This window comes from Amblyraja radiata, chromosome 1 (genome assembly GCF_010909765.2).
Source record: "Amblyraja radiata isolate CabotCenter1 chromosome 1, sAmbRad1.1.pri, whole genome shotgun sequence".
Lineage (NCBI taxonomy): Eukaryota > Metazoa > Chordata > Chondrichthyes > Rajiformes > Rajidae > Amblyraja > Amblyraja radiata.
Window position 1 is genome coordinate 4829787 of NC_045956.1, and position 25937 is coordinate 4855723.

The following is a 25937-nucleotide window of genomic DNA, read 5'->3' on the forward strand; positions in this document are numbered from 1 at the left end:
CAACTGGATACTGGACTTTCTAACCAACAGACCCCAGTCTGTTAGGTTAGACAAGCACACCTCTTCAACCCACACCCTGAACACCGGCGTTCCACAGGGCTGTGTGCTGAGCCCCCTCCTCTACTCCCTCTTCACCTATGACTGCACACCTGTACATGGTACTAACACCATCATCAAGTATGCAGATGATACTACGGTGATTGGCCTCATCAGCAACAACGATGAGTCGGCCTATAGGGAGGAGGTCCAGATCCTAGCAGCATGGTGCGCTGACAACAACCTGGCCCTTAACTCCAAGAAGACCAAGGAGCTCATTGTAGACTTCAGGAAGTCTAGGGGCGGCACGCACACCCCCATCCACATCAACGGGACGGAGGTGGAACGTGTTTCCAGCTTCAGGTTCCTGGGGGTCAACATCTCCGATGACCTCTCTTGGACCCACAATACCTCAACTCTGGTCAAGAAGGCTCACCAGCGTCTCTTCTTCCTGAGGAGACTGAAGAAGGTCCATCTGTCTCCTCAGATTCTGGTGAACTTCTACCGCTGCACCATCGAGAGCATCCTTACCAACTGTATCACAGTATGGTATGGCAACTGCTCTGTCTCCGACCGGAAAGCACTGCAGAGGGTGGTGAAAATTGCCCAACGCATCACCGGTTCCTCGCTCCCCTCCATTGAGTCTGTCCAAAGCAAGCGTTGTCTGCGGAGGGCGCTCAGCATCGCCAAGGACTGCTCTCACCCCAACCATGGACTGTTTACCCTCCTACCATCCGGGAGGCGCTACAGGTCTCTCCGTTGCCGGACCAGCAGGTCCAGGAACAGCTTCTTCCCTGCGGCTGTCACACTACTCAACAATGTACCTCGGTGACTGCCAATCACCCCCCCGCCCCCCACCCCAGGACACTCCTCCCACAGGAAAAACACTATGTCTGTATACATGTAAATAGTTTTATTTATTGAAATCATATTCTATGTCGCTCTTCCAGTGAGATCTTAACTGCATTTCGTTGTCTCTGTACTGTACACTGACAATGACAATTAAAGTTGAATCTGAATCTGAATCTGAATTAACTCAAAGGCACTTCAGGATTACATTCCATTTTTCTCAGATCCATACAGGCCCTAAAGTTGCGGTGGCATTCTGGGTGGGGAGCCCCAATTGTGACTCAACGGTGCTCAAGCAATTGCAATACAATTCCAAGGATAATTTTGTGTGATGTAGAGGGGAACTTGCAGGTGGTGACAATTCCCAATGCATTTGCTGAACTTGTCCTTCCAGGCAATAGAGAGCACAAGGTTGCAAGTTTGAGAGGTTTTGTCAAAGAAGGCTCGGTGAGTGGTGGAGGATATTTTGCAGATGATATGCACAGCAGCAGTGGAGTGCCAATTATGACGGTTTAACGTGACGTGTGAAACAGAGGTCAGCTTTGTTGTGGATAATGTCAATCTTTGTTAGTGCTGCAGGTGCTGCATTTATCCAAGCAAATAAAGAGTATTCTATTATGTTCCTGATATGTCACATGGATGCCAGAATGGATCCGAGTCAGAGGATTTGTGGAGACAGTGGATGAGTCTCTTGTCCCGGAAACGTTAGTCAAAAATCTGAATGCAAACTCATTATTTGTGTGGCCGATTCATTGAAGTTTTGGATCAATAGACAATAGATTGCAGGTGCAGGAGTAGGCCATTCGGCCCTTCGAGCCAGCACCGCCATTCACTGTGATCATGGCTAATCATCCCCAATCAGTACCCCGTTCTGGCCTGCTATTTTTAAGAGCCCTATCTAGCTCTCTCTTGAAAGCATCCAGAGAACCTGCCTCCACCGCCCTCTGAGGCAGAGAATTCCACAGACTCACCACTCCCTGTGAGAAAAAGTGTTTCCTCGTCTCCGTTCTAAATGGCTTACTCCTTATTCTTAAACTGTGGCCCCTGGTTCTGGACTCCCCCAACATCGGGAACATGTTTCCTGCCTCTAGTGTGTCCAAACCCTTAACAATCTTATACGTTTCAATGAGATCCCCTCTCAATAATGCTCCCTCTAGAATGTTGATGATTAGAGATATGATTATGGTAGTGGTTAGTTTTTCTGTGACATAATCATAACTTGGCAATTTTATGGTATAAACAATTATTCGCCACTGATTAGCCCAAGCTTTGGTGTTGTCGATACTTTGCTACTGTGTTTTGCTGTGGCAGGCCCGAAATTGAAAAAGCCGAAGATGGACTGGCCATCAACCCTTTGAGTGCTTTTAAAGTCACAAATCCTTCCTCGCCATTACTTTCATAGAAAGATAGAAAATAGGTGCAGGAGGAGGCTATTCGACCCTGCAAGCCAGCACCGCCATTCATTGTGATCATGGCTGATCATCCCCTATCAATAACCCATGCCTACCTTCTCCCCATATCCCTTGACTCCACTAGCCCCTAGAGCTCTATCTAACTCACTCTTAAATCCATCCAGTGACTTGGCCTCCACTACCCTCTGTGGCAGGGAATTCCATAAATTCACAACTCTCTGGGATCTCATTGAAACGTATAAGATTGTTAAGGGCTTGGACACGCTAGAGGCAGGAAACATGTTCCCGATGTTGGGGGAGTCCAGAACCAGGGGCCACAGTTTAAGAATAAGGAGTAAGCCATTTAGAACGGAGACAAGGAAACACTTTTTCTCACAGAGAGTGGTGAGTCTGTGGAATTATCTGCGTCAGAGGGCGATGGAGGCAGGTTCTCTGGATGCTTTCAAGAGAGAGCTAGATAGGGCTCTTAAAGATAGCGGAGTCAGGGGATATGGGGAGAAGGATGAAAGGGGTACTGATTGGGGATGATCAGCAATGATCACATTGAATGACGGTGCTGGCTCGAAGGGCCGAATGGCCTACTCCTGTACCTATTGTCTATTGTCTATTGTCATCACAACATTAATTTTACGTAGATTGAAGAATTACTGCTGATTTAGTAGAAGATTTATGCTACCAACCTGCAAGATGGACGATGGCAGACTGCGTGCATTTTCCTGCACGTGCATTGTGTAGGGCGACAGTTCAAAGACGGGTATAAAGTCGTTCATGTCGGTGAGGTTGATGTTCACCACAGCTGTGGCAGTTTGTGGGCTGCTTCCACGATCAGTTGCCTGGACAGTCAGAGAATACGAGGGGTGCGTTTCGCGATCGAGCTGCTTGGCCACTGATAATACACCGGTAACTGAATCAAGCCGAAAATCACTGTTCACATTTCCACCGGCCACGTGGTACCGGACCTGACCATTGGTGCCTTCGTCCAAGTCAGTGGCGGCCACCTGGAGGAGGTCAATGCCGCTAAGTGTGTTTTCACTAATTTCAACTTGATAGAGACGCTGCTGAAAGACGGGAGGGTTATCATTCACATCGAGCACAATAACAGTAATGTCCATTGATGAGGAGAGTGGGGGCTCACCCTTGTCCGTAGCAATCACCGTCAAGGTATAATTGGAGATTTCTTCCCTGTCAAGGCCGCCAGTTAGTCTAACTGTGCCGTCTATTGTTCCGATGCTGAACTTGTTTGCCGAGTGGCTCAGCAAGGTGTACTCGACATAACTGTTTGGGCCACTGTCAGGATCGGTGGCTTGTGCTTTGTAGACAATAGTGTTGACAGGAGAGTTTTCTTGCATGTACGCCATTTTGGAGGAAATAAATCGTGGTGGGTTGTCGTTGACATCCAGGAGAATAACAGAGATTTGTGCGGTGCTCGTAAGCCTACTTGCAGGCAGCAGAGATGAATCGTGAGCCATGATTAGCAGGTTGTAGAACGACTGGCTCTCCCGATCTAACTCTAGCCTGACACTCAGGACCCCGTTACTGTCAATATTAAAATACTGCAACGAATCTCCAGCTGCGATGATGTATTCTAACTGAGAGTTCAACCCTGGAAAGCAGGAGGGAAAGAACAAAATTAGCACATCAAATGCTTAAAGATGGCTGTGTAAAGTGTCATGCAAATGGAATCAGTGGCATTTAATCAGTAAAATAAAGAACATTGGAAAACTCCATGTTAGGGGATATTTTGCACTGTTTCAGTTGCTATCATAGAAACATAGAAAATAGGTGCAGGAGGAGGCCATTCAGCCCTTCGAGCCAGCACCGCCATTCATTGTGATCACGGCTGATCGTCCCCTATCAATAACCCGTGCCTGCCTTCTCCCCATATCTCTTGGCTCCACTAGCCCCTAGAGCTCTATCTAACTCTCTCTTAAATCCATCATGACTTGGCCTCTGTGGCAGGGAATTCCACAAATTCACAACTCTCTGGGTGAAAACGTTTTTTTTTCTCACCTCAGTCTTAAATGACCTCCCCTTTATTCTATCAGTTAATGCATTCAATTATTAGGTAGAATTGAAAGAAAAAAAATGGCTTGTGTCCAAAAATTTGAAAATAAATAAATTCTCCATTGTTTACGTTGTAATTAATGCTTTATAGGTGATTCAGGCAACAAATGCATCAGAGCATTTGCTCTGATTTCCAGGTGAGGTCCTGAAATTAGGCAATTGGACGTGGCTTCCTGTTGTGCAGCATCCTCATATTCTTGGTATTTACCCATTGCAGTTTGTGCATACAATAATATTACCCACATGCACAGGGCATATGATTTACTCAGTGGTAGAAATTGGAACACAATTCCCACAACATACCGCCTGCATTATTAACACACAGGTCAACAAAGGGTACATCGCATTTTAAGATTGTCAAACAGGTGTGATTTAAAATGTTAAATTTACATATCCCACGATTCCTGAAGACATAGGAGGCCATTCAGCCCATCCAGTCCATGCTGGCTTTCAGAGTAATCCCATCAATCCTAATTCCCATTCATTTTTCCTGCGCCCCATTCTCTCTCACAGTCCTCCCTGATTCTCCTCACACCCACTGTCACCAGCAGCAAATTATAGTAGCTAATTAACCAAATGGCAAGCATGAGAGATCATAAACCCACGTAGTCACAAGGAAACATGCAAACTCCGCATACTCAGCATTGGAGGTCAGGATTAAACCGGATCACTGGAGCTATTAGGCAGCAGCCTCACTGTGTATGGTCAAAACTACTCTGAGACCATTACCTGAGGCAACTTGATTCAACACATCTTTAAGGATCTTTCCCTCATGCTAATGAAACTCACATGGAAACAAAAAATGCTAGAAACCTCAGATGTGAAAACATCTGTAGAGAGAGAAAAAGGATCAATGTTTTTGGGTGGCAATATTTCATTCTTGTCATGATTTTATTTAATCACAAATGTTGCCTGACTTGTTCAGTATTTCCACGATTTTCCGATCAGACTTCTGAATTGTCCATTCTTTAGCTAGGGTACTATTCGATTCACCTCTGCCAATGGGGTCTAGGTGAATCAAATAGTCCCCTAGGTTAGGAACTTTGTCTGTGGAACTGATGCGCTCCAATGTGTTACAATGCTGAGAACTATATTCTGCACACTATATCTTTCCTTTTGCTCTATCTATTGTACTTGAGTTTGAACTGATTGTATCTACGAATGGTATATGTGATCTTTCGGATAGCATGCAAAACAAATATTTTCACTGTACTTCGGTACGTGACCATAAATAACATGAACCTAAGTACATCGTTTTTTTTGCTTTCTGATCTCTAAATCTTCCATTCTTGGCTCTGCCGCATCCGTGACTTTTTCCAGTGTCCTTGGTGGCCTGCAAGCACTGACCTACATGAACTCAACCTTCATCTGAAATCTAACACTTGTGTCCCATCTATAACAAAGCTCTTTTCACTGACTATAGTGTATCTATCTATCTTCCTGACTTCTGGTAACTCAATTTTAAAATAATTCTGCTATTTTCCAATACTCTTGGCTTCATGCATCCCTGTACTTAATCATTTCCTTTGGAACACTATATTTTTAATTTCAGTCATTCAATGTTGATCTTTTGCAAGCTTCCACTCTAAAACTCACTACTGCAAGACATCATTTAATTCAATTCAAATTATTACATAGACTATATTATTCAAAAACGAGGTTGAATAAATTTTATCCAAACGTCTCTCCCAGATGCGATAAATGTTTGTTTCAAAACGCTAATATAACACATTCATTTGTAGGATGTACAAAGTTGAATAAATTTTGGAGTGATATATTTGATATATTTACAAAGCTCTTCAAGTCAAGAATAGAACCCAAAATGGAATGGATTATATTTGGAATAATAGGAGAAGATACCAATTTAAATAAAGACCAAAATGTTTTTTTAAATTATGGGTTAATAATTGGAAAGAAATTGATACTTAAATTTTGGAAAAATACAACCATACCAACTGTTAAAATGTGGATTAGGAATATGATGGACATAGCACGCCTTGAAGAAATGAGACTCCGACTAATAGATAAATATGACCAATTCTTAAGGAGTTGGTCTCCTTTCATCGACTTTTTGGAATCATGTGATGCAGCGGTATTGTAAAGATTGCTGATTTCAGTTCATGCCGCGGATAAATCTACATCTCCGAATAAAGATTTGAAAATTTCTCTTTTAAGGGGCCTTCTCTTCTATTTCTACTTTCCACTTTTTCTTTTTTCTTTTATTTTTTATATACACACTTCACGTTTTTCTATTCTCTACCATCTATTTTTCCACTTTTTCCCCTTTCTATTGTTTTCTTTTTCTTGTCTTGCTTACTTCCTTCTCATAACATAAAACTAGAGGTTGTACATAGAATGGATTACGGTATGACATAGTTGGCACCTAAAATTAGGTGCCACTGTATTGTTTTGTATTGTATTAACTTCTAATAAAATAAACAAATTAAAAAAAAATAAAAATAAAATAAAGCTCACTACCTACACACAATTAACAACAGCAAATTAACCAACAAGCCATCGTCACAGAGACACTACGACGTGTACGCCTCAAGTCACGGCGCCCCTTTGCCACACAAGCCCAAGAGCTGCTCTGCACAACACTGGCTGACGCTTCTAAGGCCGCCTGGGCCAAGACGAGATGGAGAGACCAGTGGAAGTCAGCGGAACCATCTAGGCTACACCAGTACATCAATGACCCCATGGACGTCCCTGGCCAGGACCTGCCCCAAAAGCAGTGGACAACCCTCAACCGCTTGAGGACAGGCGTCGGACGCTATGGAGTAGCGATGAAGAGGTGGGGCCTCGTGGACGGCGCCTCCTGTGAGTGTGGGGACCCAACACAGACAGTGGAGGACATCGTCACCGGTTGCCCCAAACACCGGCCACCGAATGGTGAACGAGGTCTGATGGACCTGGACGATGACTGGTTCACCTCAACGGAGCTGCAGGTCTAAAAGACACACGACAGCAGCAGCAGCAACCAACAAACACATAGGTCTATGGAATGTGGGAGAAAACCGGAGCACCCGGATGAAACGCAATTAATCACAAGGAGGACGTGCAAACTCCAGACGGACGACACCCGAGGTCAGGATCAAACCCGGAGCTCTGGTGCTGTGAGGCAGCAGCTCTACCAACTGCGCCAATGTGCCACCCTGCCAACTCAGCAGGACTTCCGACGTTTCTGTTGTTGTTCCACATTCCAGTAAATGGAGTTTTATTTTGACAACTAAAACGAACTACTGACATTGGGAGGTTGTGTTCACGAAAACTTTAAAACACAACACAAAGATCGGGCAAGACAATGAAGACTTTATTTACGAGTCAATGCCAAATACAGTGATCACTGGGAGCAATCTAGGTGATTGCTCAACGAACAAAGTTTAATCTACCAATATACAGACTTTTCCTTTGATGTTTTGTTTATTTCAGAAGGCACTAGAACTTTTCCTTCTTCCAAATGTAACAAATATTCATGCACTACTGAAAGACACAGCAGTGTAAACACAGCCCAAATTCCACACCATTACAGACAAGCAAATGTCCTGTTATCCCTTTCCACTTTATATTATTACATAGAAACATAGAAAATAGGTGCAGGAGTAGGCCATTCGGCCCTTCGAGCCTGCACCGCCATTCAATATGATCATGGCTGATCATCCAACTCAGTATCCTATACCTGCCTTCTCTCCATACCCCCTGATCCCCTTTAGCCACAAGGGCCACATCTAGCACCCTCTTAAATATAGCCAATGAACTGGCCTCAACTACCTTCTGTGGCAGAGAATTCCAGACACTGCTGTGTCTTTCAGAGGTGCATGATCTCTCTGTATGAAAAATGTTTTTCTCATCTCAGTCGTAAAGGATTTCCCCTTTAACCTTAAACTGTGACCCCCTTGTTCTGGACTTCCCCAACATCGGGAAAAATCTTCCTGCATCTAGCCCGTCCAACCCCTTAAGAATTTTGTAAGTTTCTATAAGATCCCCCCTCAACCGTCTAAATTCTAGCGAGTACAAATCGAGTCTATCCAGTCTTTCTTCATATGAAAGTCCTGACATCCCAGGAATCAGTCTGGTGAACCCTCTCTGTACTCCCTCTATGGTAAGAATGTCCTTCCTCAGATTGTTCTACGATTGCCATTTGTCCTTTGGCAACAGTGAGCAGAATCTGACGAAAGTAGAATGCAGTGAGTGTCATTTACACATGCTCAGTTTCGACCTTCCTTATAGCACAGAATGAATATAACACATGAGAAGCACTGTCAGCATTTTTAAGCGCTCCACCTAACCCTATCCCATTCTTGAAGCTTTACAAATGATCTTTAACAGTTGATAGGGGCTCAAGAGACTGACAAGGGTGAGATCATGCAGCTGCAAATGAATGAGAATTTCAAAATCAGAGCCCATATAAGTTAACAAGAACAAGGCTGTATGAAAAGATTCAAAATGGTGCATGTTAGACAATAGACAATAGGTGCAGGAGTAGGCCATTCGGCCCTTCGACCCAGCACCACCATTCAATGTGATCATGGTTGATTATCGCCAATCAGTATCTCGTTCCTTCCTTCTCTCCATATCCCCTGACTCCGCTATTTTTAAGGTTGTTTAAGATTATTTTTAAGATTATTAGTGCAAAGGCTGCAGAGCAGCAAAGCAGCAGCTACAAAGACAGATGTGTACAGCAATTTGTTTCTTCCCCCGCACAATTAAAGCATGGAATCATCTCCACCCTACTATAGTTACCCAACCAGATGCAACTAAATTTAAAGTAGCTCTTTTTTCCCAATAACCCTTTCTGGCTTAAGCCCTCCCTTCACCACCTCCAGTTTAAATTCCATTTGGAATATTTTGGAGGACCAAGAAACCAAGAAACCAAGAACCAAGAAAAGCCAATGATGGAATCAGGCAATGTGTGGAGGTGGAAATGGTCTTAAAGATGACGTGAATATGAGGTATGATTCTCAAGCTGGAATTGTGAACTGAATAATTGTATTTCACACTGTTGGTAGGGAGAAAGATAGAGTAGGGAGAACATTTTAGCTTGTTTATTACTGGAAGGCGGATAACTGGTCTGATGATATAGAAATAAGTACTGGAGGAATTAAGAGGTGGTGTTGAGGGAAAGGAACAGCATGGGGAAAATGACACTTTGTTTTTGTGTGGTGTTGCTAAATAGCAGTACTTGAATGAGAAACAGGTGGTGGTCTATGGATAGATCATTGGCTGTAGCAAGGAAAATAAACGGTTGCCATGATTTTAGGATCCGACTGAATAGAAATGAATGGTCTCAGATGAGTGATGTATCATTCAACTGGATAACTGCTGCTGAGGAATACTTCAGGGTTAAAGGAATATGTGCAATTTTATATGCAAAGCTGGAATATTTTTTGCTTAAAACTAATTATTCTGCTAAATCAAGTGATTAGTTGAACTAAAATGATAGAGAACCGGCTGAGAATTTAATTTTAGTGCTGTGTAAAATATTCATTTCTTGAGTCCAAAACAACATTTATTAGCCAGCAATTAATTCATTCATTGCACTAAGGCACGGTAAATTCAAATCCAAAATGGACTGCTTAGTTTAGTTTACTTTAGAGATACAGCGCGGAAACAGGCCCTTCGACCCACCGAGTCCGCACCGACCAGCGATCCCCGCACATTAACACTATCCTACATACACCGGGGACAATTTTACATTTATAATCATGCCAATTAACCCTGAAGGTGGTATGCTGACAAAGAGTCCAGGCACTGCAAAAGCTACGGTTGGACTACATGACCACCAATATGAACAACATAACATTCCTAATCAGGAACCTGATAAAACAGAGCAGGCCAGGAATGCCAGGGATGGAGATCCAGTTCTTGGCATATCCAGAGGACCAACGGTTGTGTGGGTGGTAACATACTAACACCACTATTTGAGAGTTACGGAGAACCTCAGAGGCTCAGAACAATCGGTCCTCATCAGCCATAAAAAAAAAACACGCCAAAAGGTGTCAACTCAAACCATCTCCAGATGGTCAAAAGAGGTAATGGCTGTAGCAGGAGTAAACATTTATATGGTTAAATCTCACTCCAACAAGTTAGGGCTTTATTCTTTGGAGCGCAGAAGGTTAAGGGGGGACTTGATAGAGGTCTTTAAAATGATGAGAGGGATAGACAGAGTTGACGTGGATAAGCTTTTCCCACTGAGAGTAGGGAAGATTCAAACAAGGGGACATGACTTGAGAATTAAGGGACAGAAGTTTAGGGGTAACATGAGGGGGAACTTCTTTACTCAGAGAGTGGTGGCTGTGTGGAATGAGCTTCCAGTGAAGGTGGTGGAGGCAGGTTCGTTTTTATAATTTAAAAATAAATTGGATAGGTATATGGACGGGAAAGGAATGGAGGGTTATGGTCTGAGCGCAGGTATATGGGACTAGGGGAGAATACGTGTTCGGCACAGACTAGAAGGGTCGAGATGGCCTGTTTCCGTGCTGTAATTGTTATATATATATATGTTATATGTTAATTAACCTAAAAATCTGTATGTCGTTAGTGTGTGAGAGGAAACCGAAGATCTTGGAGAAAACCCATGCTGGTCACGGGGAGAACATACAAACACCTCACACACAAGCACCTGTAGTCAGGATTGAACCCGGACTCTGGCGCTGTAGGGCAGTAGGCCCACCTCTGCGCCACACTAGAAAAAATATAGAGCACCTAATCTTTACTACATCTGCTACAGTGACAACCACCTACTGCCTCTTGAAGATCAAATCTCTTGAAACTCATCTATGTCTCTTTCCTATTCTAATTGTAGATTGGTTATTGCATGTGAACCAATCATAGTAGAAATAACATCACTAACCCCACCTTACTGTATGCTTTATACTAACACCCACTTCCTACACTGGTCAGTCTTGGAAGCGGTAACGATGAACTAACAACTAACAACCTGCTGTACCGCTATACTATGTGCACAGATGAAAGATGACTTTGAACTCCAGATTGTGCAACTTGATTATTTACATGGTGTCAGGCGGTCTACTAATACGGCCCAAACGTGTACGGAACAACCAGACATATATTGATATTTTAACTAAACATGACCTCTTATCATTAATTTTATGTCAATTTTAATCTGAATCTTTCAAGATATCTTGGATATTTCTCTTAGTAAGCCATAATTGATATAAAATCAGTGTTTACAGTTACATCAGAATAATTTGTCATCTGCTTTAAAGAAGAGAAATTACAGCTGTGTTTATACATAGTTCCCCCATTTCAGGGCACCATAATGTTTGGGACACATGGCTTCACAGGTGTTTTGTAATTGCTCAGGTGTGTTTAATTGCCTCCTTAATACAGGTATAAGAGAATGCTCAGCACCTAGTCTTTCCTCCAGTCTTTCCATCACCTCCCACCAAGAAGTACTTAAAAGAGCAACCACAGTTCTGGAAAAAGGTTTTGTGGACAGATGAGACAAAAATTAACTTATATCAGAGTGATAGCAAGAGCAAAGTATGGAGGAGAGAAGGAACTGCCCAAGATCCAAAGCATACCACCTCACCTGTGAAACACAGTGGTTGGGGTGTTATGGCCTGGGCATGTATGGCTGCTGAAGATACTGGCTCACTTATCTCCATTGATGATACAATAAAACATGATTTTTAAATCTCATTTACATTAATTTATAGACCAAATGGAAGGAATTTAGTGTTCAATTGCTGTAAATTAAAGTCCATTTAAATCAGCTTTTCCAGTGGGTTCCTGTGAACGCGCTGGTTTAGAACGTTCACATTGCGGTAGATTTGTGCCCTCAAATGCCGAGAAAAATACTGCGGGATATAATGGGGCCAAAATGAGCTACTCGCAATATTAAACTCTGTATAAAGGGATCTTTAGAAGCCCTTTTTAATGTAAAAATATACAACCTACCTTCTGCTATTTGCTTTATGAGACCCTGCGGTTGCTGGTGTTCGCGGGTTTAGAGGTTGATTTTTAAACTACTATAACTATTATACGAGGCCTTTAAAACTAATAATAGCTTTTGCGACGGGGTCTTTCAGCGATTTTTCGTTAATAATTAACTAGGCTGAACATCTTCGATTTGAACAGCCTAGAGAAAATCGCGTTTTAAACCCGCCCCCCTCTAAACGGCGCCAAAATCGCGCACACCCGCAGCGACAGATTTTCAGCGACGCTTCAGGTAGGCTTTGCAACATACCTAGACAATGATCCCAAACATACTGCTAAAGCAACAAAGGTGTTTTTCTAAGCTAAAAAATTGTAAATTCTGGAGTGGCCAGGTCAATCACCCGATCTGAACCCAATTGAGCATGCCTTTTATACACTGAAGAGAAAACTGAAGGGGACTAGCCCCCAAAACAAGCATAAGCTAAAGATGACTACAATACAGGCCTGGCAGAGCATCACCAGAGGAGACACCCAGCAACTGGTGATGTCCATGAATCACAGACTTCAGGCAGTCATTGCATGCAAAGGATATGCAACAAAATACTAAACATGACTACTTTAGTTTACATGACATTACTGTGTCCCAAACATTATGATGCCCTGAAATGGGGGGGATAAACACAGCTGTAATTTCTACATGGTGAAACTAAAAAATATTAAATTGGCTTTTATTAAAATCTGACAATGTGCACTTTAACCACATGTGATTTTTTTCTATTACAAATCTAAAATTGTGGAGTACAGAGGCAAATAAATAAATTATGGGTCCTTGTCCCAAACATTATGGAGGGCACTGTATCTCTCCCTCCTAATCCCACTCTGCCTTCTCTCCATCACCTCTGACACCCATACTAATCAAATTACTCCATCATTTTGTGACTATTTAAAATGTTATCCACCAGAATTCTATTAAATTCTGAAAGTTATTATGCAGCTGTCCTGCCTGGCTCAGGAATAATCAGTACCCATGGCAACACCACACAGCTTCCTAAAGATCTTGAAGAATTATGACAAATGCAGGGTCAGTGTTAGATGAACTCTTTGTTAAATTACATAGAAACATAGAAAATAGGTGCAGGAGGAGGCCATTCGGCGCTTCGAGCCAGCATCGCCATTCATTGTGATCATGGCTAATCGTCCCCTATCAATAACCCGTGCCTGCCTTCTCCCCATATCCCTTGATTCCACTAGCCCCTAGAGCTCTATCTAACCCTCTGAAATCCATACAGTGATTGGGCCTCCACTGCCCTCTGTGGCAGGGAATTCCATAAATTCATAACTCTATAGGTGAAAAAGTTTTTTCTCACCTCAGTCTTAAATGGCCTCCCCATTATTCTTAGACTGTGGCCCCTGGTTCTGGACTCACCCAACATTGGAAACATATTTCCTGCATCTAGCTTGTCCAGTCCTTTTATAATATTATATGTTTCTATAAGATACCCCCTCATCCTTCTAAACTCCAGTGAATACAAGCCTAGTCTTTTCAATCTTTCCTCATATGACAGTCCCGCCATCCCAGGGATCAATCTCGTGAATCTACGCTGCACTGCCTCAATCACAAGGATGTCCTTCCTCAAATTAGGAGACCAAAACATAGAAACATAGAAACATAGAAATTAGGTGCAGGAGTAGGCCATTCGGCCCTTCGAGCCTGCACCGCCATTCAATATGATCATGGCTGATCATCCAACTCAGTATCCCGTACCTGCCTTCTCTCCATACCCTCTGATCCCCTTAGCCACAAGGGCCACATCTAACTCCCTCTTAAATATAGCCAATGAACTGGCCTCGACTACCCTCTGTGGCAGGGAGTTCCAGAGATTCACCACTCTCTGTGTGAAAAAAGTTCTTCTCATCTCGGTTTTAAAGGATTTCCCCCTTATTCTTAAGCTGTGACCCCTTGTCCTGGACTTCCCCAACATCGGGAGCAATCTTCCTGTATCTAGCCTGTCCAACCCCTTAAGACTTGAAAAACTTGAAAAACTGTACACAATACTCCAGGTGTGGTCTCACCAGAGCCCTATACAACTGCAGAAGAACCTCTTTCCTCCTATACTGAAATCCTCTTGTTATGAATTCTCAGTGTTAAACTCTTTGTGGGTTTGTACTGTATGTTACCAGCCTTCTTCAACTATACAACTAGTGCAAAGAAGAGAAAAAAAAAATTACTAAAATTCCCTGTAAAAAAACTCAAGAACACAAATCAGATTTCAGCTAGTACATAAACATTGTCAACCAAAAGATTTGGTATCTCCAAGGATATCAGTTATCTTCTTACTGCTCCTTTGGTGGTCTCACAAGATAAACAATTAAAATGGGATGAAACTGCCTTGCAAAGTTGAGCTGACTTCTCCTTGACCTTATTTCCATGTGTTGTAAAACTACCTTTAAAACATTTGTTCCAGCGTTGATGGTTGCAACTTGAAAATCCTTTGCAGGTTACTTGGCTTGGTTTTACAATCGCACCTGACAATTACATTATCATCCTCAAGTGGGTCCAAAAATGGCCAAATTTATAATAAGCAGACACGATATGGAGTAACAAAAGTCTCACCACTGTGAGCTGTGGTACCGCACAGTTCTTTGTCCATCAGCCTGACAAGACTGAGGAGTGATTACATATGGGTGTCGTATATCTGCATCACAGCCTGGAATGACAATAGGGCTTGTTTCCTCTTGTCAAGTGTGTTTTTGCAGCAGTCGTACCACATGTGCAATCTGAGACCCATCACATTATTTACAGCTGCTTATTTTGTAACCAGAAGTGATGGTTATGTTCTTAGATGATTTAGGGTCAATACTCTCAATGCATAGCTGCTGATTTCAGTGTTTATTTTCCTTCTGTAACATAGAGCCACATGGATTTTAAACAAAAAGAGAGTGGCTTTGGTGAGAGGAAGGGAATAATTGTTAACATGTATCACGTTTAATTTTGACTGTTAACGATCATTGCCGCTTTAAGGATTTGCCACTTTAAGGATTGCATCATGAGACTAACTGCAATCTGTGTTGGTGCAGCATTCTAACCATATAACCATATAACAATTACAGCACGGAAAACAGGCCATCTCTGCCCTTCAAGTCCGTGCCGAACACTTATTTCCCCCTAGTCCCATCTACCTGCACTCAGACCATAACCCTCCATTCTTTTCCCATCCACATACATATCCAATTTATTTTTAAATGATAAAATCGAACCTGCCTCCACCACTTCCACTGGAAGCTCATTCCACACAGCTACCACTCTCTGAGTAAAGAAGTTCCCCCTCATGTTACCCCTAAACTCCTGTCCCTTAATTCTCAAGTCATGTCCTCTTGTCTGAATTGTCCCTACTCTCAATGGGAAAAGCTTTGTGGAAAACTCCAGACAGTCTTTCAATCTGTGGAAGAAACTGCAATAAGAAATGCTGTTCCGATACAGTGTCTTCTCACACATTAGTATCAGGTGGCATAAAATGTTCTTCCACACAAACTGGCAATTTAATATCCATTTGTTCTATTGCATATCCTTTATTTTCTGGTCATTAGGTTTGCTTTGATATTTTGAGATTGCATGTAATTTACGTGAAACTCTACAGATAACATCCATAAAATGATGCTAATCCTCATTCCTACACATTGAATCAAAGAAAGGCACGACACAGAAATGTGCCCTTTGTCCCACATTAATAATTCCTACCTATCATAATGCATATCTACGCTAGTCCCATTTTTTGTGCATCTTTGTACTTTTATACTACTACAAATTCAGTGCTATCTTATCTGTAATTATGGATTATTTTCTTTTGTCCCCACTGCAGTTCAAACTTTAGAATTTGACAACCTGGCTTTCTGCCTGCTATTTCATATTATCTAGTTCATCTTGATCCATTTTGAAGATGCTTCATTCCCCATTAATCTTTCAAAAGTTCTTCAAAGCCTGAATAATACAACCCTTGTCTGCTTCCCAGGGTTTTATTCTCGTTTTTTTTCTTAACTTTCCACCTTTTTAGAATAACTGCTCACAGTCTATTAAAGCTATTTAGTGTTTTAGTCATTGCAAAACTAGCTGGTGACATTACTCTTCGTTTTACTTTCTCCGATTGATGAAATAGATTTTTTTTCTCCACTCTCCAAATCATATGTGTAAAAAAACAGCAAGGCTTCTTTCGGTCACTTGGATATTTATATCTGCACTGTCCTTCATGATGATCACCAGTCATCGCTTAGCTCGGTGCCATCTTCTCGTACAAATTCCATATCCTTGATTTCCTCAATACTGAAAAACCTATCCACGAACTTAGTCACCAATCATCCACAGTTCTTCTGGGTAGACAATTCCAAAGATTCACTGCCCTCTGGTTAAATCAATTTCTTTTCATTTCAGTTCTAAAAGATTAGCCCCCTGATTTTAAGACTATGCCCCTTTGGTTGTAGACTTTATAGCCAGAGAAAATATAATCGCTGCTTTTCCCCTGTAAAGCTCAGTGAAAATGTTGCATGTTTCAATGAGATCACCTGTCGTTCTTCTGCAATCAAAACAATACAGTCCCTGTCCATTTAAGCTCTTTTTCTATGTCCAATCCAACAAACAATCCATCTTGTGAACATCCCTCTCCTGCATGTCCACATTGTGTACATTTAGTGAGACCACAACTGAACATAACATTAGGGCAGGCAGCATCCCTGGAAAGAAGGAATGGGTGACGTTTCGGGTCGACTTCTTCAGACTGATGTCAGGGGAGGGGACGGGACAGAGATAGAATGTAGTCGGAGTCAGTAAGACTGGTGGGAGAACTGGGAAGGGGATGGAGAGAGAATGAAAGCAAGGGCTATCTGAAGTTAGAGAAGTCAATGTTTATACCGCTGGGTGGAAGCTACCCAAGCAAAATATGAGGTGCTGTTCCTCCAATTTGCGCTGGGGAGTTAAAGTGCTGAGCAACCGGGAGATCAGGCGGACTGAGCGGAGGTGTTCAGTGAAACGATCGCCGAGCCTGCGCTTGGTCTCGCCGATATACAGGAGTTGACACCTGGAACGTTTGTAAAATGTATAAATGTACTCCGCTTTTGGTCGCCTCTTCGTCGGAGAGGCGACTTTTTCCATGTAATTTCCATCGCAGCCTAACAGCTTGGATTGGAGCAGCGTTTCCCAGAGTTGGGCCCAAGAGTTTCTCAGCAGCGGGCGCAGCTTGGACTTTTCCATTGCGGAGTGGGCGAACCCTTGCCGGGGGTCGCCAGAGAGGAGTGCTCCGATCGCTGGCCTGGTGAAGTTGACATCGTGGGGCTGTGGTCTGCGGAGCTTCTAGCCGCAGCCGTGGCGTGGACTTACTATCCGGAACCTGGGATCCCTTGCCGGGGATCGCCGGAGAAGAGCTCTGACCACCGGCCTGCGGCCTATAACATCCTGAAGCCGCGGTCTCCGGTAGGAAAGTGCCGATTCGGGCACTCCAAGCCGCGGAGTGTGTTTGACTGTCCCAACGTCGGAGTTTAAATCATCCCGACACGAGGGCCTGTACATCGGGCCGTCCGTAGCGGCGACTACGGAGAGTTCATGGCCCCAACCAAACGAGGAGGACTGACTGAACTTTGTTACCTTCCACCACAGTGAGGAATGCTGTGGTGTGTTTGTGTTAAATTCTATTGTGTATTGTGTTTTTTTTTTTAAAGTGTATCGCTGCTGACAAATTCATTTCACTGCACCTTCGGGTGTATGTGACGAATAAAAGTGACTTTGACTTTGACATAGTCATCTACGTGACAATCTGGTGTTGCAGTACATTGAATTTCACAGTCATGGAATAGGAATCTATTGGTTTGGCACTGGGCTGTTGATCCACTCTGCCAATGCAATGAAGGCAAAATATCATTCCTACAGCGTATATACAGTAACATGTGAGATATGGCTGCACCATCCAGACCTGCAATGACTTTGCCTTACCAGGAATTGCTAATGCCTTTGGTCTTGTGCGATTTCTGTAAATATCCCAGCTTTAAATAGTCATAGTCATACAGCATGGAAACTGGCCCTTCGGCCCAACTCGCCAATGCTAACCAAGTTATCCCATCTGCCCGAACACTGCAACAAAAAATTACCTCGAGCACTTGCAGGCTGAAAAAATGCTGAACATTTAAATTTGAACCATTGTATTAAAAAAAAATGAACTGCCTCATCTTTTAACTTATCGTGGAGAAGATGGTAACTTGGCCAATCTGTTCTATGCCAGGTCAAACAGAGCAGGCATAGAATGACAATCCCATTTCACCTACAGCAGTGGTCATTTACAGTGGCTCGGAAATGTATGAAACAACAAGTCTTTGTGAGGTATGAGAGGAAAACTGAACACTTGTGTGAGAGAGGTGGAGCAAGAGGGGGATCCAATAGGTATGTTACAAAACTTACCTTCAGCGGCGCTGCAGTTCTGTCACTGGCCGTGTGCGCGACTTTGGCGCCTTTGAGGGGGAGGGGGGCGGGATTAAAATGCCGTTTTCTCCTGCCTGTCCGAGATATATTTTCTCAGGCTACTACCTGATGCTGAAAAATTGTTCCGACTGTCGTTCTCGGGAGTTTATTTCAGTTCTCTTCATTTTTAAGAAAGTTATGGGCTTTTGACTGTCCTCGATCGCAGCTTTTGCGTTAAGTCAATGGAAAAGCAATAGGGAACAAGATGCTAATTTCCGAGTATGAAAATGGCCATAAGTTTTCTAATACTGAAGATATGAAAGTGAATTAGGTGTCAAATTAAACTTCTTTTTATGCTTTATCTGATGGGATAAATTGCAGACTTGATTTTTTAAATCTCAAAATGTTGTAACATTGCTAATCTTTGGGACAACATGCAAACTTCATGCAATCAGCACCAGCAGTCAGAATCAAACCCAGATCATTGAAACTGTGAGGTGGCAACACTATCTGCGATGTCACTGCACCTGTTTCACATCTTTCAATTAAAAAAAAAACAAAAGAGAAGCGATGCAAGACAGACAGCAGATTCACTATCACCCACTTTCTATTGAATATAGCAAAATATCCCAAGGCACTTGGCAACATCAAACTTACCTCAGTGTATTTTCAGCAACCGCATGTGCAAGTTATTTACCTATCAGTGGTGATGTTTGATTTCTTCTATGGTTCAATGGGATAAATTCTCTAAGTTACTCTGAACTGAGCTGAAACATATTGTGGAATGACTTCAAGTAGAAACGGCAATATCAATATGATGATAAATTCTTAAGAATCACACCGCTGCAGGCATTGGTGGAAATGCAGCGTTTTTGTTGCTCGGTGATAAGAGGATTGAAAAAAAAATCAAAGCCCAAACTCCAAAGAGAGTTTGGGCACATTTACCGATATCTATTAAATCCTTAAGGCAGCCTAAGGATGTTGGATTTCCAGCAATACAGGCAGAAGTGAGACTGATCTTACCGCGTTTCCTTTGGTTCCACCCATGCCTGATTTGCTTCAGCATTTAATTGACTGTACAAATTAGATAACATTTTATAAGCATTCTGTGAGACACAGTATCCTCTGTCAACAGAAAACTGTTTTTATTTCCTTAACTCTGACCTTGCAGTTAGCACTATCCAATTAAGCAACTGGATCACAGAACCATATTCGGTTCCAATTTCCAAGAATAATTAGTAATGCATCAGTGATCTTTCATCTTTTTTTATTTTTCTATTGTCATACATAAGTCAGAAAAGGATTATTTAGAAACCCTGCCGTGTCAAGATACAAGATGGCCAAAATAATCAAAGGCCTGGATTTTGTGTTGCAACAAAGAAACTATTGATGTCCATTGTCATTTCTGCATAAAACTGAAATTGACTTTGGGATTTCCCTGCAGGCACAACTTAAAAGAGCAATTTAGTGAATTTGCTGCTCTAATTCAGGCATCTTTCACAACTGCATTGACATGAGTTTACGAAGTGGTCTTACTGTAATGTATCCCGCATATTTTCTACATTCTGTATTAGGTTATGCCTGGTAAAGCTTAATTTCATTTTTGTTTTTTCTAAATCCTTCAGGGAGGTGTTGCAAAATTGATTTTAAATTTAAAAAAAAGGTATTTCAGCTTCTATGTTAAGCATATATTTATGTTCCAATCTTTAGTTAGCTTTCCAGAAAATATTTGGATATGCAACTAACAATGTGAAGGAATGCGTAGGAAGGAACTGCAGATGCTGGTTGAAACCAGAGATAGACACAAAAAGCTGGAGTAACTCGACAGGGTCAGACAGCATCTTTGGAGGGAAGGAATAGGTGACATTTTGGGTCGAGACCCTTCTTCAGACTGAGAGTCGTGGGAAAGGGAAATGAGAGATCTAGACGGGTGTACAGAGAGATATAGAACAAATGAATGAAAGATATGCAATAAAGTAACGGTGATTAAAGGGCCTGTCCCACTTGGCCGTCATTTGCGCCTCATTTACACGACATATGTAAAATAGGTCGACGCGTTGTGACGCGTGGGGTGTGCATGGGTGACGCAAGCATTGCGCATGGTGAGGCGTGGAATCGCATGCAGTGGCGCGCGCTATCGTGCGGCGCTCCAGGATTTCGTAGTATAACAAAATCCTCGCGCACCACCTGCGCGACGTATCGCGTACGCACGCTGACGCATTGGCGTCGCACGCTGTATCACGTGGTGACGCATGGTTACGTCACCGTGCGTCAACGTCCATAAACATATGACGCCGTGAGCCGCCCGTTCACAGACGGCCCGCCTTTTACGCATCATGTAACCTCTAACCTCGTCCACACAGACCTCCTCCTGGGTTTCTTGCTAGCCTTTCTTGTTGTACTGCCTAGCTGATCTGTCAGTATGAGGGCTGCTGCTAACAGAAGTCTCTGTTGTTGCTGTAGCAATAAATTCTGTAGTTTTACTTCGGAGTCACGTGAGTGACTACGTGAAGAACCCGCTTCCAACGCATGCGTGTCATATCGCTACAGCGCATTGCACGAGTCAACAGAAGGGTGGAGGACGTCCCCCAGGGCTTATATCAGTGGCAGTGCCAGAACCCAATATAACCCGCAGCTGCCTTCTTTTAGGGTATGGCCAGGGACGGCCACCCTGGAAGATGCGGAAGCCTAAACCTCCAGTACAACCACGAACACGAATAAAAACAAAACCCCCTTTTTTCAAAAAACAAAGAAAATAATACAACCACCAGTAACCATGGAGGTAGGTGGGTGTGGTTCTTTTGTAAAAAAGGGACCCACGACGGTGGGAGGGAGGTTGCAATACTACAGTGACGAATGGTGTAAAATCACTACAGACTCGTATGTTCTAAGCAGTATTCAGGGTTATCTGATAGAATTTACTCATCCCAATAACCCCCCAGTACAACATACACCAGAAAGGCATTTCGTCCTTACAAAAACCGAACAATCTAAAGCCCACATGGAGCTACAACGATTGTATACAAAAGGTGTGATTGAGCATACTACTCATGAACAATTAAAATTTGTATCAAACATATTTATTAAAAATAAAAAAGATGGGGGTTGCAGGATTATCATTGACCTTTCAACCCTAAACACATTCGTTCAATATGTTCATTTTAAGATGGATACCTTTATCACTGCTAAAGAATTAGTATCAGCTGGTTTCTATATGACAAGCATTGACTTAAAAGATGCATACTATACAGTACCCATCAGAGGGGAACACAGACGGTAGTTAAGTGTAAATTGATACCAGAAACGAATATGGATTATCTAGGATTCACCATTAACACGGTCAATATGTTAGTAACTTTACCAATAAATAAAGCCGCAGCCCTACAGGAGGATTGCAGCGAGCTTCTTAACACCAACAGACCCTCCATTAGACGGGTAGGCCGGATAATTGGGAAGATTGTGGCTACATTCCCGGCCACACATTTTGGGCCATTACATTATCAAAATTTGCAAAGAGCAAAAATTAGAGCACTCAAATTTAACAAAGGTCATTTTGATAGACCTATGGAGCTGCCTACGGAAGCTATAATTGAACTACAGTGGTGGGAACATAGCATTAGGTATTGCTCCAACCCCATCATTATTGACAACTCGTCTATGGTATTACAAAATGGTGTATCCAAAAAAAAAAAAAAAAAAAAAAAAAAAAACATTTGGATATCGGCAACATAAAGGTAAGCTAAATTCAGTGGCAGACACCAGGTCACGCAAATTTAATGAAAACACGGAATGGATGTTAAATAAAATGTATTTGCTGAAATTACAGCAAAATATGGTAGACCAGATATTGATATTTTTTGCGTCCAGGTTGAATCACCAATTACCAAGGTATGTGTCCTGGGAACCAGACCCTGGGGCAGAAGCTACAGATGCTTTCTCACTGCATTTGGTGAAATGGCGTTTTTTATGCTTTTCCCCCATTCTGCATCATCAATCGGGTACAAAGGAAAATTCAACAATATTCGGCATCTGGGATTCTCATAGTACCCGATTGGCCTACTCAACCGTGGTATTCGGTCATACAGGGGATGGTGTTAGAACCATGTTCCATTATTGGACATAGCCCGAATTTATTAATTCATCCAGTAACTGGAGGGGGGCAGTCACCCATGCCATAAGACTATGGATTTGTTGATTTGTAGAGTCTGAAAGACCCACTACTCGGCATGGGGCTGTCAGACAGGACGATGAATCTCATCACATCCGCACAAAGACTGTCAACACGGAAGCAGTACCTCGGACACATCAAGAAATGGGGCATATATACTGCTTTGACAACAACCTAGACCAAAGGGCCAAGAACATTCCGGCCGTATTGGAATTCTTAACAAACCTCCATTATGCTAAACGATTGGGCTACAGTGCCATCAATAGTGCCAGAAGTGCACTCTCCAATTACCTATCACAAGGAACGGAGCGGCACACGGTGGGAACGCACCCCCTGGTAACAAAACTTATGAGGGGCATATTCAATGCAAATCCCCCTAAAACCAGGTACTCCAAAATCTGGGATGTGGGTGTCGTTTTAAACATGCTGAGGAGCTGGTCGCCCATAAACAGCATTATCACTGCAGAAACTGACCATGAAGATGGTTATGCTCATGGCGTTAGTTACTGCACAACGAGTCCAGTCATTAAGCAAACTGAGCCTGGACTCCTTGATCATCTCACGAGAGAAACTGGTGTTTGTCATACATGAGTTAATAAAACAAACAGACCAGGTTCATCGGGTCAAGTGATTGAATTTATGGCATATCCATATGACGAACGTCTGTGTATAGCAAGACATATCCAATTATACATGGAATATACTAAGAGCATTCGAGGTCAGGAAATGGCTTTGTTAATTTCTTACAAGAAACCGCACAAAAGGGTCACGACCCAAACTATCTCAAGGTGGCTCAAATGTGTCCTAAAGATGGCAGGAATAAACACTAATGGTTTTAAATCTCATTCCACCAGGGCTGCAGCAAAATCCGCAGCAAAAATTCTGAGGTACCCACGGACCAAATCCTCAGAATAGCAGGATGGTCATCCGAAAGGACTTTCCAAAGGTTTTATAATAAACCAGTTTTTGGAGCCATCATCATTTTCGGAAAGCATTTTACGTTCAATATTATAATTTGCCCGAAGGGTTACAGGGCTATGATTTCAATTAATAAATGTATTTTCTCGTTATATCACACAAGTCTTTGTATAAGTGTGTCTAAAATTGCTAATGATACTCTCTCCCGATACCCAAGGCAGTTGTGAAGCATGGACTCGTTCCACGGCATGAGGTCACAGAGCTTTGAAATCTTCACGTAGTCACTCACGTGACTCCGAAGTAAAATAGTAAGATTAAACGAGAACTTACCAGTTTGAAGTTTGATCTGTATTTTATGAGGAGGAACGTTGAGGGAATACGTGCCCTCCGCTCCCACCCTCCTATGATCATATCAAAACTGGTATCTCTTTGATAATCTTACTATGTTAGGTCATTATAGTTTCTGTGACCTCACACCGCTGCTTTGAAGAATGACACGCATGCGTTGGAAGCGGGTTCTTCACGTATTCCCTCAACGTTCCTCCTCATAAAATACAGATCAAACTTCAAACTGGTAAGTTCGCGTTTAATCTTACTATTCTTCCATGATGGTCATGATGCAGAATAGGGAAGCAGGGTATTCTAATGACATCAAGCGCTCCAGACCACTGTGCTGAAGCATGATGATGCGTGATTTGCGTGCAACGTCGTATGTCTCGACGCGTCGACCAATTTTACATTTGACACGTAAATGAGGCGCAAATGACGGCCAAGTGGGTCAGGCCCTAAAGGAAACAGGCAATTGTTAGCTGTGGGCTAGGTGAGAACAAGTACGGACTATGAGACTCAACAAGATGACTTTGAAGCTGATACGACTTGGGTGGGGGAGGGATGAAGAGAGGGGGTGCAAGGGTTACTTGAAGTTAGAGAAATCAATGTTCATACCACTTGGTTGTAAGCGGCCCAAGCAAAATATGAGGTGCTGTTTCCCCCAATTTGCATTTGACCTCACTCTGACAATGGAGGAGGCCTAGAACAGAAAGGTCAGTGTGGGAATGGGAAGGGGAATTGAAGTGACAACCAGGAGATCAGGTAGGTTCAGGCAGACTGAGCGAAGCTGTTCCGTGAAACTGTTGCCGAGTCTAGGTTTGGTCCTGTCGATTTATAAGAGTCCACACTTAGAACAACGGATATAGTAGATGAAGTTGGAGGAGTTGCAAGTGAACCTCTGCCTAACCTGAAACGACTGTCAGGGTCCCTGGACAGAGTCAAGGGAGAAGGTATAAGGCCAGGTGTTGCATCTCCTGCGGTTGCAGGGGAAGGTTCCTGGGAAGGGGGCGGTTTGGGTAGGAAGGGATGAGTTAACCAGGGAGTTGCGGAGGGAACTGTCTCTGTGGAAGGTGGAACAATGTGATTTTCTATCCTAGTTTGCCATCGATGAGAATTCATAGAAACATAGAAAATAGGTGCAGGAGGCCATTCGGCCCTTCGAGCTAGCACCGCCATTCATTGTGATCATGGCTGATCGTCCCCTATCAATAACCCGTGCTTGCCTTCTCCCCATATCCCTTGACTCCACTAGCCCCTAGAGCTCTATCTAACTCTCTCTTAAATCCATCCAGTGACTTGGCCTCCACTGCCCTCTGTGGCAGGGAATTCTATAAATTCACAACTCTCTGGGTGAAAAAGTTTTCTCCTCAGTCTTAAATGACCTCCCCTTTATTCTAAGACTGTGGCCCCTGGTTCTGGACTCGCCCCACATTGGGAACATTTTTCCTGCATCTAGCTTGTCCAGTCCTTTTATAATTTTATATGTTTCTATAAGATCCCCCTCATCCTTCTAAACTCCAGTGAATACAAGCCTAGACTTTTCAATCTTTCCTCATATGACAGTCCCGCCATCCCAGGGATCAATCTCGTGAACCTCTCGTGAATTCCTCCACACCTTATTGCTGGATGCTAGTGATCACCTTGAATGTTTACCCAACAGTATCAAATACTGAAAATGAGTATGTCCACAATAGAGTGGTGCTTCATCGTAAGGAAATCTGTCTTTATCGATCAGTGGTGCGTGCTGCCTCATTGCCAAGAACTGCAAATGCAGGCCAATAACATTTTCAGAACCACTGAGATACCTTATCGTGAACAA

At 42.8% G+C, this 25937-nt stretch overlaps 1 protein-coding gene across 1 annotated transcript in view; it reads right to left on the minus strand.

Moving 5' to 3' along the window:
- The window catches only part of fat4 (FAT atypical cadherin 4), a 368131-nt gene that overhangs the window by 152702 nt on the left and 189492 nt on the right, over nucleotides 1-25937 (minus strand). Inside the window, 1 exon segment of the mRNA XM_033015309.1 lies at nucleotides 2978-3900. Coding sequence (XP_032871200.1) covers nucleotides 2978-3900 — 923 coding nt within the window.